General features: G+C 43.2%; 1 protein-coding gene across 1 annotated transcript; it reads left to right on the plus strand.

Moving 5' to 3' along the window:
* The first annotated feature begins 1,129 nt into the window (after positions 1-1,129).
* Positions 1,130-14,465, plus strand: LOC143329113 (kinesin-associated protein 3-like). The gene is made up of 20 exons (XM_076744842.1): positions 1,130-1,288; positions 2,264-2,395; positions 2,634-2,791; positions 3,187-3,248; positions 3,459-3,600; positions 6,509-6,608; positions 6,761-6,885; positions 7,013-7,111; positions 7,428-7,606; positions 8,423-8,585; positions 9,169-9,269; positions 9,370-9,478; positions 9,707-9,819; positions 9,985-10,150; positions 10,503-10,628; positions 10,938-11,036; positions 11,156-11,241; positions 11,381-11,537; positions 11,920-12,004; positions 12,230-14,465. The coding sequence occupies exons 1-20, from the start codon at positions 1,260-1,262 to the stop codon at positions 12,330-12,332; spliced, it is 2,334 nt and encodes a 777-aa protein (XP_076600957.1). The 5' UTR covers positions 1,130-1,259; the 3' UTR covers positions 12,333-14,465.
* Positions 14,466-15,153: the final 688 nt, after the last annotated feature.

Here is a 15,153-nt window from a genome sequence, read left to right on the forward strand (position 1 = left end):
GCTCTACAATAAAAGATGACTTTACCTTTAAGTGCTCTGTGTTTGTGTTTGCTGTCTCACACTGTGTAGACTGCTACTGGACTGCAAAGTCAGTCCAGTGTGTATCACCAGGCCAGCTTTTCCATGAAGTTCTGATGAATCACCATCCCTCCCTGTTCCAGTCCAGTAGTTTTAACCTGCTGCTGATTTTTGTTTGTTTTTCAGCCACTATTATGAAATAATAACCTTATGCCAGCCAAAGTCAGTCAATAAAGGTTACTAATCCCTAAATTGATTCTCACTTGGTAAATAGGCACTATTTGGATGTGGATGTAAAACACATTCATATGACCAGATCTGTGTCATACAGCTGTACCTCATAGGCATGACTAAAACCTGTAAGAATGAATGAACAGGGGTATCACAGGCTACTGACCTCTAAAAAGTTGTACATGGTTTTACCTATTCTCGGTTTGATTACTGCAACGCTCTACTCAGATATCAGCCAGTGCTCCCTCCACTGTCTTCAAAACATTGCTGCTCCACTCAATACTGGAACAAAGAGGCACGATCACGTCACCCCTGTGCTTGCCTCCCTACATTGGCTTACTGTCAGATTTAGAATTGATTTTAAAATCTTATTGTTTACTTTCAAGGCCTTGAACGGCCTTGCTCCTTAGGACATTTCTGAAATGTTGACCTGGTATGTGCCTTCACAACCATTAAGATGAAGTTAAATATGACTGTTGATCCCACGACTTTATGTTGTTACAGTCAGCAGTCATAGCAATAATAAAGGAGACATAGAAAAGAATGAAAGTAAAAATCAATAAGAAAGAAAAAATACAGTTGCCTTTAGAATGATGTCTCAGTTTCTTAATGGAAAATTTTGAATTGTCCATGGTAGGACAGATATCAAAATGTTGTGTTTTGTACTAAAGACAGGTTTTTAAACAGCGCTATGTTGGATGATGCTGGCAGTTAAATGTTTGTTGATGTTGAAGTTAAACTGTCTGACAGCTGCTGGAATGAAGGACCTGCGGTAGCGTTCCTTCCTTCTTGGATGCAGCACGAGAGCAAATGCTGCCTGAGAGTCTCAACTTAGAGAAAAATGTCACACACACCGGAAGTCACAACTCCATTTTTGTAGTCCATTCTTGCTGCTCTGACAGTGGTGCTAGCGATTAGCACACTGATTTCTATGGTCGTGATTTGGAAGATTCGTTTAATGTGATCAAATCATTAAATTCAACTGAAATCTGAAATTTTAATTGAGGAAGATGCAGGATGACGCGCGCTACCTCAAACGGTAAGACGTAACAAAGATAAGAGGATTGTAACGCGAACTGGAGCTAGTTCAACACAATCTGGGAAATACTGACGTTAGCTAGCTAACCTTACTACAGTGACTCTCGTACGTTAATATAATAAAACAGAGTATCCATACTTCATATACAGCTGTAACTATTTGTATTTAAAAAGCACCTAGATGAGATGTTTGTTGAAATTCCATCATATCTTGTTTGTCTAGATGCGATCGGTTCTAGTGCAGAGAAGCTCACATTTCTTACAGGTCGAACTGTCTTACGCGAATTCATCTTTCTTGCTTGTCATGAAAAGCGAGTACCAAGTGTAAAATGATTGAAGATCTTTTGGTGATCCAGTATGGTTCACTAATCAACTCTTCATATATGTAATCCACACATAACGCGCAAAAAATCACATTTTCTATGCGGTGCAGTAGCTCGCACAATCATGTGTCTCCAAAACCGCCCCTGCGTGGCAGACAGCGCTAACGGTGACTAGTTCATAAAAAAGGGAGCTTATCTGCGGGAATCAGTACAAGGTGGGTGTGTGGGTGTGTTTCCGCCGACCTGTGTTGTGTTCTGTAAACACCGCGAACACCACGCCATTTAACCGACAGATGGTCAAACGGGGTTTGGCTTTGCATTCCCTCAGAGCAGGCGGCCGGTGTCTGGCTCACGGCTAATATGGCTAGCTAACCACAGCTCTGTGAGACGCAGACTGATAAACTGTGTACTCAGTTCGCTCTCGTTCTGAATTTGTTTGTTTACCGCCTTGCAGTTTCACTTACACTGAGAGCTGAGCTGATCTTTGCTGTTCAACTCTCGATGGAAACTCGTGTTAGTCAGCCAGGACAGCCAGTTGCATGTCGCTGCCTGGGCGTGTCTGTGCGTAAATTGGTGTCTGAATTCAGTGAAAGAGGTGATGGGTCTTAACAGTTATGGTACAAATCCTCTTGTGTGTTCATCATCACCCAAAGCAAAGTGACTGCGGGCAGTTTGGATGTCCATCCCACTGAGAAGGCCCTGGTGGTCCACTATGAGGTGGAGGCGTCTATACTGGGAGAGAGCGGAGGCCACATGCTGGGCGAGCGCAAGGAGGGACAAAAGATGTGAGTGATTTTCTGTTTGAATTGAAATGGAGTGATGTGAGTCAATCACTGAACTCTTTTTATGGTTATAGTTGATTTTCTCTTTGTGTCATCTTCTGCTGTTTATCACCCACCCCGGATTTCCATCACTGTGCTCGACCTCTTCCCATTTCTTTAATATCCTCATTTGAATTGGGTTAGTTTCATCCAGGCTGGTCCTTGTGTCACCCCTCTCTTTGTCCTCTCTTTCTCTCTCCAGTATCCGTGTGAAAAGCCTCTCTCCCAGCACAGATGTGGGAGCTTTGGCCAAGAAAGTGGTGGAGGAGTGTAAACTCATCCCTCCTTCCCGTTTGCCCCAGGTGGAGCAGCTCCTCTACTACTTGCAGAACAGGAAATCGTCACCAGTGGAGGCCAAAAGTCAGTCATGTCACCATTATGACACCCTTTATGTAGACTCTAAACATAAAAACATTTTCACCATCAACATCTGATCACAGGCCAAACGTCATGTAGTCTGGCAGCATACTCAGGCCAGATCGTCAACCTTGTACACATAAAACACATAAAAAGAGGAGGCTCGACAGGTCTGATTCTTTCTATGGCCCTCACAAAACATCACGACATGGAAACACTGTTCAACACTGACATTCCAATGTGGACAAATATGGAGAAATTCAGCAGGCTGCAAACAGTGTTGTGTTAAATCAGTACAAAATGAATTACACAATGAGGAATTAATCGAAGCTGCAAGTTTTGAAGCGAGTACAGAACTGTAAAGTTTTGCATTGTTCTTTGTGTGTTTTTGTCACCAGTGGAGAAGAAAGAGAAAAGAACTGTGAAACCCAGAGAGCTGACACCGTTTGAGGGAATGGAGGTAACATCTGAACACACTGACTGACTGCCTGTTTACTCATGCGTCGTGTTCCTTGCACACCTTTGCACTGTGTTTTTCATGACTGTTCTTCAGCTCGCCTAAAAGCTTTAAATCCCAGGTTTATTTCCTTCGCCTGGAATAGTGCGTCACGCCCTGTTCTTAGTCAGTAACAGTGTGTGAATGCGTCTGTGTTTATGTTTGTCTGTGCAGATAAACGAGGAAGCCAGTATAACCAGAGTGGACGAGTATGTTGAACTGCTCTATGAAGGCATCCCGGAGAAGATCAGAGGCTCTGCTCTCATTCTGCAGCTCGCCCGCAACCCTGATAACCTGGAGGAGCTGCTACACAATGGTAGAGTTTCATCCCGCTAATACTGATGCAGTGTTTCCCACAGGATTTTAGGAGACTGTGGTGGGAGGGTCTCTGACCCTCGGGGTTGGGTGTGTGTGTACGTTTTCAAGCCTGATGTATCTCTTTAGGGCATTTTGAGACCACTGAATGTAATATAAATTGCTGTATATGAACATAACAGGTTGGTATCATCCTTAAGAACATACAAAGGCATATCAGGAATATTTCAAATTTAATCTTGAAAAAAAAAAACCATGACACAAAGTCATTAATTCATTCACTCACTCATTCAATCAATTGTTCATTTGTTCATTCACTCACTCGTTCATTCATTTAGAGCATACAAAACTTAACATCAATCATGTGAACAATCTTCACTGTCAAACAAAACGATGAACAAAGAACACTTGCTGTCCATAACCTTGGCACATGTATGCTGCACCAATAGTCAGCTAAGACTCAGGCAGCTTGACACTGAGTGTCACACTATTGTGACACTACTGACACACTCTGCACCCTGCCATTGAACACTTAATTTTTCTTGGCTTTGTGAAAAACAGTTCCAGAGCTCTTCCAAAGTTGAACTCTTCAGGGCTTGGCCCATTTATTGAGACTCTCAGGCAGGCAGCAAGGTGTTCTCCTTGCAGTCTGTTCCGGAGGTCTGATTTGACCTATAAGATAACTACAATTAGTCAAAAGGAATGAAAGTAGGAGGTGCTTGACAATTATGCACACCTTATATGCACACCGAATTATGCACACCAAATATTATGCATATTTGGCACACCTCTCAGCACCTCTAGTCATGCCCTTACCCTGTTCATCGTGGAGAAGTCTCTCTCACAGTTGACGCTGGAAACTGGAATGACAAGAGCAACTGCTGCCAAGTGGCTGAGCAATGGGTAGATTTGTCCCCATTCATCACATTCACTGGCCAGAAGAGACATTACTTCAGCTTGGTTCTTGTCCTAGGAAAAATATTTTAGAGAGATGTTAATTTACATTATTTATATTACACAGGTTGTGTCTTCATCTAAAATTGAGGTTTAGGGTTTAATTATAATAGGAACAAGTAAGCATGTTGAGCATAGTGATAACATTTAATTTGGGATTTAAGCTATCACATCTTTTGATCCTGCTGCAGAAGAATGACTAATGCTGGCAATGTCCTGGTTGAGGTGAAACCTCAGTATCATTCACCCACCTTGAATGCTCCTCCATGCAAGTGCTCCTTGAAGGAACGCCATTCCTGAGTTACCAAGGTCTCCTCATCATGGAGGAACTTTCTTGCCAAGGTCTGAAGATTGCTGATGTTTTCTTCATCACCAAGTGCAGCTCCCTGTGGTCCCAAAACACTGAAGGCTGCAATAACATCCAGATTTTGGAACCTGGTTTCTAAGTGGCCTATCAGGCCACTGATGTAAGGACTGGCAACCTGTAAGACGCAGGATAGAAAAGTAAAATCCCCAACTCTTCAAACAGCATAGAATATAAGGCAATGATTTGCTGTTTGTCTTTGCTGCTTGAAACTATGGAACCCTCAAAGTGCACACTGACTTCAATCTAAGACTCAACACACCAATTCTAATCTAGAAAAAAAGAAATTACCTGTCCCACAAATCTTTTCCACTGCTCTGATTCAGACTGTTTTCTCCCCGTTTTTTTTTTTTTTTTTTTTTTTTTACACTTATATCTTTACAAATACAGCAGTAAGAGACCGACTTTCCCTTTTTGTTTTTTCGGCATCAGCCTTGCGATGGGCCCCCTCATAACCGTGGGCCCGGGGCAGCCGCACCCTCTGCCCCCCCGCCGGCTCCGCTACAGCTTTTAAGCCATAACCTCACCCCTCTTCACCGATAAGGCTGTGGCAGAGTCACTGACTCAGTGCTGTCGGATCCCTCTTTTCTTTTTCTTTTCTTTTTCTTTCTCGCCGACGAGAGATATTAAATAATTAATTTCATGTTAATTTTTATAAACGGGTAGAGAGAGAGCACAAACGACAGAGGGATGAGAGAGAGAAATAGCGCGAGCGGGAGAGGGAGAAATAGCGGACAAGTAGCTAGCTACCGGGAAATCAGCACGAGGGATAGCGGAAAGTTAGACTCTGTTTGGTATGTTAGAAGTTGACTGGTGCAATGAGATCAGCAACATGGCCGACACTGCTCCGTTATCGAACTTGATACCTGCCCAAAAGAGAAGCTACACTTACCTCACACAATCTTGAAATGCCGTCCCGGCCTGCTGTCATGTATGGATCATAGACTGTATGGATGCGGTGTCGCCGGATCGCGCCAAATGCAGCAGACAGTAGGACCGTCTATGAACGCGACCTGTTGGCGCGTGCGTGTGTGTTCACGCGCGCCCTCTCGCTCGCGGGCTATAGAGTAGAGTAGGCTACAGCTGTGTAATCGGCTGACTGACGGATCTGGTTATTATTATTATTTTTTAGGTGGGGGGGGGGGGGGGGGGGGGGGGGGGGGGGGGGGGGGGGGACGAGACTGAGGCGTAAGATGTTATCTCAATAAATCTACAATCATTTTTCGTTACTTTTGAACTTTGATGTACTTACTGATGAAAAGCTGGCTGTAACACATCCATTTGGCCACACATGATAAAAATATCAACAAAAATCTCTAGAAAACATCTCGGTGGATGAGACGCTGGTGAGGTGCACCCACTGCAGCTGAACAGTTTCTGTAACCGGCAGCCAGGTGGTGCCAGCATACCGTCTCCGAAGTGGAAGCAGCATAGAATCACACGTATGCCTTTGTTTAACCAAAGTGTCCATGTTACATGTAGCTGGTGCCACAATCTGCTCTACTTGTACCTGTACTAGTTATATCAGCTTGCATGAAACTGTGTGTGTGTGTGTGTGTGTGTGTGTGTGTGTGTGTGTGTGTGTGTATAGAGGCAGCTCTGGGTGCTCTGGCCAGAGTATTGAGGGAGGACTGGAAACAGAGTGTCGAGCTGGCTACCATCATCATTTACATCTTCTTCTGCTTCTCTAGGTAACACACACACACACACACACACACACATACACACACACACACACACACACACACACAAACACACACACAGAGTGGCAAACCCTCTTTTAGAATATCTTACTGTTGTCCATCATTCTGTTTCATAGCGCGTGTCTTCTCCTCTCCTCCAGTTTCTCCCAGTTTCATGGAGTGGTGAGTCATTATAAAATAGGTGCGTTGTGTATGAGCGTGGTGGAACATGAGCTGAAGAGACATGATGTGTGGCGTGAGGAGCTGCGCAAGAAGAACAAGGCTTATATCCTTTCATCTGGTTTGCTTCTTGTGTTTGAGCTGTCAGTTATTTTTCTACCGTCGTACTGATACCTGACTTGACTTGTGTGTGTTTGTGTACAATATGAGTTCCTTAACACTCTCCTGTGTACGCGAGTCAGCGCCGGAGAATGGTTCACTGAGAAGAGACCAGGACAAAGCTGTGAGAAAATACCAGGGCCTTCTGGCTAAACAGGAGCAGCTGCTCAGAGGTAGGCTGGCCTCTCAGCTCTCAAAGAATTACCACGGCTGGTATTTTGGATTTTTGCTGTGATGTGAAGAGTCTGTTGATCAGAATAAAGCGCATTCTTTTTCACATCCCAGCACCTTGTATTTAATAAATAATACATTATATGACCTCCCTGCCCATATGTACCAGTAATGGCAAGTAACTTAATGAAACACAAGACAAAAGTTTTGGAATCAGTATTTCTGAGTGTTGGTGTTCATGTTAATTGTAAGCAAAGACCGTCTGTGCTTCTGTTCCTCATGTCTTCCTTTCTTTCTGTCTCTTTCACTGTCTCCCAGTGTCTCTTTACCTCCTGTTGAACCTCGCTGAGGACACAAGAACTGAGCTGAAGATGAGGAATAAAAACATAGTTGGTCTGTTGGTCAAAGTGCTTGAAAGGGATGATGAGGAGCTGCTGGTCTTGGTGGTTTCATTCCTCAAAAAGCTCTCCATCTTCCTGGAAAACAAGAATGACATGGTGAACATTTCCCCCTTAAAATGTCTGAAAACAGCTAGACCTATGTTATATAATTTGTTGTGTACTTGCATTATCTCAATGTTCAATGTTTGAATCCAGAGAAATCTGTATTTTTATAAGGTATTTCATTTCGTCGCCTGTTAGTGGCGACACAGGATGATACTTCAGAGAGTGTGGTAGAAAGTTGGTGACTAAATGTAATGCGGAAAACATATTACCTCCTCTGAACATTCTGCCTGAGTCATGTCAGATCGCCTCGATTCTCATCGGATAGTCAGTTCAGTAGCTTATCACCTGAAAAACACAGCAGAAGTTAGAGGATTTGTATTTCAGGCTGACTCTGAGAAGCTGGTTCATCCATACTTCTCAACCAGGTCAGATTACTGCACTACAGTAACACTCTCTTTGCTGGTGTACCCAGACAAACGAGGAAGGCTCCAGCTCATTCAGAACACATGCAAACCAGCACATTACTCCAGTGCTCCCAGTGCAACACAGAATGAACATCAACATTCTAACTACAGCCGTTTAAGCAGCTATAATCAATATAATAGCTCCTCAGAGAAAAAGCTGTAAAAACCCTCTGAACACTACCTGCTCAGCACCAAACAACACACAGACAGAGACTCATTTTAGCCCTACGTGTGCATATACACCTCCATTGGAATTCTATCTTGTCTAATGTGCCTTTTTCTTCTCGCTGTATTTATTTCTTCACCCTCAGTATTTGTTCTCATTCTAAATGATTCTGTTCCTTTCAGCATCATGACTTGATGATGTGACATGATCTCACCTCTTTCTGTTTGTGCCTTGCAGGCTGAGGTGGACACTGTAGAACGATTGGCTCGTCTGGTTCCGTGTGACCATGAAGACTTGTTAAACCTGACCCTGCGTCTGCTGCTCAACCTCTCCTTTGACTCTGGACTCAGAGCCAAGATGGTGGAAGTAGGACTGTTACCTAAACTGACGGCCTTGTTGGGTAACAGTACACGCTAACATAGTATCATACAATAATACTCTCTATATTGCATGCATAGCTTATTAACCTTTATCTTGCAGTAGCCATACGATCAGTAACTACCTCTGTGGAGCTCATGGTGTACAGTTTTTAGCCATGGTGGCAGCATGGCTGTATGGATAGTGACATCTGTCAGAGGGTCCAGCATTTCAGTCCAGGCTGGAATATCTTAACAACTTTTAAAGGAACATTCAACCAGTCTCATTTAGCACCACCATTACACCAAAATATCAATTTACCAAATACTTTGGTTTACAAGCAAATATTGTAACTGCAAGACAGTGAAGACCTGGTGAATGTGGTGCTTAACATCAGCATGCTAGCATAGCCATTGCAAGCACTGAGCGAATTAGCATGCTAACATTAGCATTTAACTCAAAGCTCAACCCCACAGTGCTGCTAGCATGGCTGTAGACTCTTTGTCTGTTGTTATCAAATATTGTAAATAGTGTTTTCTTCAACTCCAGTTGTGCCCGTTGTGTTCAAACATTGTTGAGTATAAGAATATCTTGACCGCTGTTTGTCTGTGTGTGTTGTTGTGCAGGTGACGAGAACAACCGTCAGGTAGCCATGCGTATTCTGTATCACATCAGCATCGACGACCGTTTCAAGGGCATGTTTGTTTACACTGACTGCATACCTCAGGTACAAAGATCCACAGAGAATCACCTCAAACTAAATGAATATGAGCGGTTCTCGTCTTTGATAGCTCTAAAGTGACAGGCAACATTGTCTTTGTGTCTAGCTCATGCAAATGCTGTATGAGCACTCTGAGGAGGAAATAGAGGCTGAGATCATCTCCATCTGTATCAACCTCGCAGCAAACAAGAGGAATGCCCAGCTCATGTGTGAAGGTATATTAAGCTGCGTCCTGTATATGAGCTGCATTTTGTAATGGCTCACCATCTCTGTAAAATCCCAGAGGCTGCTGACACTTTCTCCACAAGTAGATGTCTCTGTCAGTGGTGGTGTTGCCCCATTGAGTTGAGTCTTGACTCTTTTTCTGGCTGTGTGTGCAACCCTATTTGACTGACCTGTGATTAATGGAAAAACATTAATTCTGTTTGTGCTTCTCTGACTAGGAAATGGTTTAAAGATGCTTATGAAGAGAGCTCTGAAGATGAAAGACTGCCTTCTGATGAAGATGATCAGAAACATCTCACAACATGATGGATCAACCAAAGCACTGTTTATAGTGAGTCACAAACACGATTTAAAATGGTTTTGTACAAGTATTGTTGCTATTAGTATTATGGTTAGTGGCAATGGTGCGAGCAGGAGAAGCAGTCTTTTATTTCTCTGCAGGGTTTTGGCGGTCCGTGATGTGAATGGTCTGCTCTGTCTTGTCTGTCTCTGTCAGGACTATGTCGGTGACCTGGCAGCAGAGATCCGTGCAGAAGAAGAGGAGGTGTGGGTTCTGGAGTGTCTGGGGACACTGGCCAACCTCACCATCCCTGACCTGGACTGGGAGTTGGTGCTGAAAGAGTATAACCTGGTACCCTACCTCAAAGACAGACTGAAACCAGGTACTGATCATATTTAGAGAACACGGAGAGACAGAAACCAGGAAATACCCCTGAATGAACATGTGTAACAGTGTTAGACTTCAACGGACACAGACACGTATTTAGCAAATATATGTTCGCATTGACACATACATGTAGCATGCAACTCTCAAACAACCTGATTTTAGGAACCCTTGCCAAAGATGTTCATCTCACAGTGTGAGCAGAATTGGGATTGTAGAACAGCCGAGGTCACCAACAAACACCAACAAAGTTTCATCTTGTGAGGTACATCTCTTTAATCATTTGTTTGTGTGTGTGTGTGTGTGTGTGTGTGTGTGTGTGTGTGTGTGTGTGCGCGTGTGCGTTTCAGGCTCTGCAGAGGATGACCTCATCCTGGAGGTGGTGATAATGATCGGAACAGTTTCCATGGATGACGCCTGTGCTGCCATGTTGGCTAAATCTGGCATTATTCCTGCTCTTATCGAGCTACTGAACGGTAACACACACTCCTGTGGTTTTGTTCATGAACATAGCAAATGGTTAATGAGATGTAGAATCTTGAGTTGTCATCATGCTTTCCTGTGTTTAAGTCTTGAGGTATTAAATAGACACTCTTACTGTTTCACTGAGACCTGAAACAAAAGCCACCCAGTGAAGTAAAGGCTGCATAGTTGTGGCTATGTTTAAAAAAAACAACACATAAACCGACTAGTGCTCAGAGGCAGTTTGAAGCTGCTAAGAGCCGTCACACCTCATGAAATGACCACTATTATAACCTGCCTGTTCTTCTGCTTGCTGAATGCAGCCCAGCAGGAGGATGACGAGTTCGTGTGTCAGATTGTCTACGTCTTCTATCAGATGGTGTTTCACCAAGCGACACGAGACGTCATCATCAAAGACACCCGTATCCTTCCCACAGTGCACCACGTCTACCACAGATTTAAAGCTGAATGAGAATCTCTTAGCTGGGCTCACGCCTCGTCAGCACCCTCGAACACTTTCTTTCTTTAACCATCTCTCTAGAGGCTCCGGCCTACCTGATAGACCTGATGCATGACAAGAATGCAGAGATCAGAAAAGTGTGTGACAACACCCTTGATATTATTGCTGTAAGTGCACACACACTCAGGGGGGCGACTTTAATGAATGTAACACATCAGAAGTATTTGATACGGAATGCAGACATAACTTCCTGTCTTTGTGTGTTGGTTTTTCTCTCATTTATTTACCCTTTTCTTCATCTTCCAGGAGTATGATGAGGAGTGGGGGAGGAAGATCCAGTCAGAGAAGTTTCGTTTCCATAACAACCAGTGGTTGGAGATGGTTGAGAGTCGCCAAGCTGATGAGTCTGAACCATACCTCTATGATAACGACAACGACCGGACTGATCTGTTCTACAGCGCAGGTACGCCTGAAAACTCAAGGTCCGCAGCGTAAAGTTCCACAGCAGTGTCTGTGTTTTCAGCCGGACCACATGAGAAATATACAGGAAGGAAACACGCTGTTATTTATTGATTCAATTATTCCACACTGAGGTTTTCAGTATCACTGTCTGCTGAATTGAAAGTGCAGTGTTGATGTGATGTCGTGTCGTCCAGTACGCAGTGCGTCGGCTAGTTTCAGCTACTGTGGCAACATTTAGAAAAGACTGATCATGACAACTTTGGCTTAGTATCAAGTGCAAGCATTTGTGTGTGTGTGTGTGTGTGTGTGTGTGTGTGTGTGTGTGTGTGTGTGTGTGTGTGTGTGTGTGTGTACTTTAACCTCGTGTGTGTGTGTGTCTGTAGATGGAATAACCCCAGCAGACGGTTCTGTCAGCCCAGATTTCTTCAGCGACCTACAGCCTCAAAATGGAGACTTGCACCACGCAGGGTAAGCTAACATACATACATACAACATGTGCTGCCTTGCAGCAGGTCTAAACGGAGGGTCGGGTGAAAGAAAAGAAGCTTCAAAGCAACAAATAATCTGTCCAGTCTTACCAGCTTAAACTGGACTAGCAGTCAGAACAAGCAGCAGACGCAGTGCTGTGCTGATTTGTTTTTGCCAACGCCAGACAAACAGAAGAGAATGACGTCATTGATCTTTGTCTTCCAGAGATGGCAATGATGTGTTTGACCAGACCAGCTCGTCACCTGGACGACCAGCTACCGCCTACGGCTTCAGACCTGATGAGCAGCCCTTCTATCAGTATTCATAGACACACACGCCCTCCAGGACATCCTGTCATCGTAGATCCATTCCCTGTCCACATCCTGCATGTCCTCATCTTCACTGCTAGAAGCCCTCATGACTGAAGGCGTCACATTGCTATAGTTACTAAGACAATGAAAGACTCAAATCCATAAATTTCATAATCTGAAACTTATTTATGAAATAACCTGCAGCTCCATGTAGTCACTTTCATCCCTTCACCATTATGGCAAACAGATGAGTGGTTAAGTCTTCCTTACCCTCTGGCTACAGTCTTCTAATGGCGAGTTCCCAGTGGGTCAGCCTGTCATTTCAAGAATGTGAACAGACTTCTGTTAAGGGTTTGCATGTTTTTTCTAGTGTAATAATGAATTTATGTTGCCTCTTCAAATTGACCGAAAAAGCATTTGGTCAAATGTGTTGTGACATTCAGCTGTGGAGATCCACCAGTTTGACTGCTCTGACACTGTGGCAACATGCGAGCCTATGAGTAAAAGTTACACACAGCCTGTTTATTAACATGCACTACAATGTACATAGCTTTCTTTTGTCTATGTCACTGTAAAATGGGAACATTGTTTTTGGAGGTGCTTCTGACTTGGAGTACTTTCACACTGGCTGCTTCCTCAGTGATGTTTGGGCAGAGAGTAACTCAAGCCCAGTTATATGTTTTTTTTCCTAGGATTGCAGTGGAAAGCGGTGCTTAATTATCACATATTCAAGTCAAATTCTTGAAATTCAAGTTCAGATGTGAAAAGGCAAACCCAGTGTGATAGTGGCCTCAGAACTGTCAGCTCCAAGTCGAAGCTTGAGACGCTGCAGTCTTCTGTCAGCACATGGCCGCTCAGTGCGCTGTATATGTTACTGATGTCAAACCACAGCAGTATTACATTTATTCAGTGATGAGAAAAGCAGAAAATCACTGCAGAAGAAGTGGGCTGATTCCTTCCAGCTGGATATGCAGTTTATCACTACATGATAAAACGAATGTTATGAAGCTGCCAGCACATGTACCAGCTCGCAGCAGGTCCACGAATGGTCCGACGCAGTCCTGAGGTCTCTACTTTTCTAGTCACTGAGGGTGCCTCCACTTCTTTTTTGTATATGAGGAGATCAGGGAAACCAGCTTTCTCGCATTCTCGCTGAATTTGAAAAGTATCCACAATCTTCATTGGTGCAGTTCTCTAATGGCTCAAATGGCGAAAAAGCTCTACATTGAAAGCATATGAATTCATAGTGCATACTAATAGTATGCACGTTTTAGCATGAGCAGTGTTTGGTATGCACGTTTGACCATCCTACATGTTGACCTATGTACACTAACACCATTTAACCAACTGGGAGAGAGCTTTTGTTTGTGCATACAGGTTGCAGGAGAGAGCGGTGAGGTCATTCTGCAGAACATTTACTGTTCGGCCCGTCATCAGAGCTTACGATGCTTTTGGGTTCTCTCTGTTTTAACAGCAGTGCCATCAGGAGACTTGAGCCATGGGGTGAATGTTTTTGCTGTGTCAACTTAACTCAACATGATCGACTTATTATTATAGCCTCACCCATTTCCTGCAGAAGTCACTGTGTCATTGTTTACTGTGCATTCGTAGAGCTGTGGAGGGTTATTGCGAGAACAAGTCAAATTTCAGAATGCACCAAGGACTGAAGCTAGAGTCTCATCAATTCAATTATTTAAATTCAATTAATTTATTCTCATTTGTTAACTAACAAATGATGTTCCCTTGAGCATGGCACTTACTGAGCAGCTCCATGTCTGAATGTATGCGTGTGAATCAGAGCAGTATACTTCCTCTCCTCCAAACAGAAATGTACTGTGCCATTGACTAAACTACATATGAGCAGGAGGGTCACACATACTGTATTTATAGGCACTGACAATTAGCCACATACTGTTACTTATAGGCATATTTGCACATATACGGTAGTTAAATTTTGATGCATGGTAATGTTTTGGTTTTTTTTATCATAACTTATTGTTACTCTGTGTATAACATTGTGTTTTTTTTAGAATTGATTTTATTGCTACTTAACAACACACTGTAAACTGAAGCAAGTACTGGACTAGATATACTCCATCTCTCACTGTCTTTCATCCTCAGGTTCTTTAGTAAAACATGAATAAATCCCACATTTGCTGTGTCATGTGACTGTTTTGAAATCATGCTACGTTCACTGTTGCATATTTCCAATAATGGCATGTTGTTTTCACAGTCCACTAGCCTTAACCAAGCTGGACTCAAGGATTGGGTATCTCACTTTAAGAAATATTTAAAAATGCCAACTAAAAAAAACAAGAAAATTCAATGACATGAAAAATCTGTGTATTTTTTCCAGGAAGAAGACAGAAACACATTTCATAGACACCCTGCAAAGACTCATATCATTTAAGACGGTGATTATATGACATAGATAAGAGGCAAATTTCAGTAAATTCCAGAGTAAAGCATAAAAACCTTTAGGATATCTACATTGCCTATAAACATACATTTGCAAAATAGATTTTTAAAAATATATTGAGAGCTGTAATATTTCTTCCCTGCCCTGCACATTGCCTTACCCACGCTGCTGTACTACGTGTTGACCAGTGGAAAAGCACAAAAGCACAGCAGAAGCTCTGCAGTTCCTCAGCTCTGTGGAGCTTTTTAGCCTCTTTAAGCTCATCGTTTTGGTTTTACAGCCCACTGCTTTTCTGTTTTGGTTCACAGTCACCAACAGGCAGATGTTTTCACCTCTAATATACCTGCTGTACACTACCTGTCGGCACCATCCACCAGGCAGACATCACTGGTGAACACAGTGAAGCATTTAGCAGCTTA

The sequence above is a fragment of the Chaetodon auriga genome, chromosome 12 (genome assembly GCF_051107435.1).
Source record: "Chaetodon auriga isolate fChaAug3 chromosome 12, fChaAug3.hap1, whole genome shotgun sequence".
Taxonomy (NCBI): domain Eukaryota; kingdom Metazoa; phylum Chordata; class Actinopteri; order Chaetodontiformes; family Chaetodontidae; genus Chaetodon; species Chaetodon auriga.

Excerpts from the sequence above, each read along its gene's own strand:
- LOC143329113 (XM_076744842.1), top strand. The coding sequence starts at position 1,260 with ATGCAGGATGACGCGCGCTACCTCAAACG. Across the intron at positions 2,792-3,186 it reads GTCACCAGTGGAGGCCAAAA|TGGAGAAGAAAGAGAAAAGA; the intron begins GTCAGTCATGTC and ends TTTTGTCACCAG. Across the intron at positions 10,629-10,937 it reads TCTTATCGAGCTACTGAACG|CCCAGCAGGAGGATGACGAG; the intron begins GTAACACACACT and ends TGCTGAATGCAG.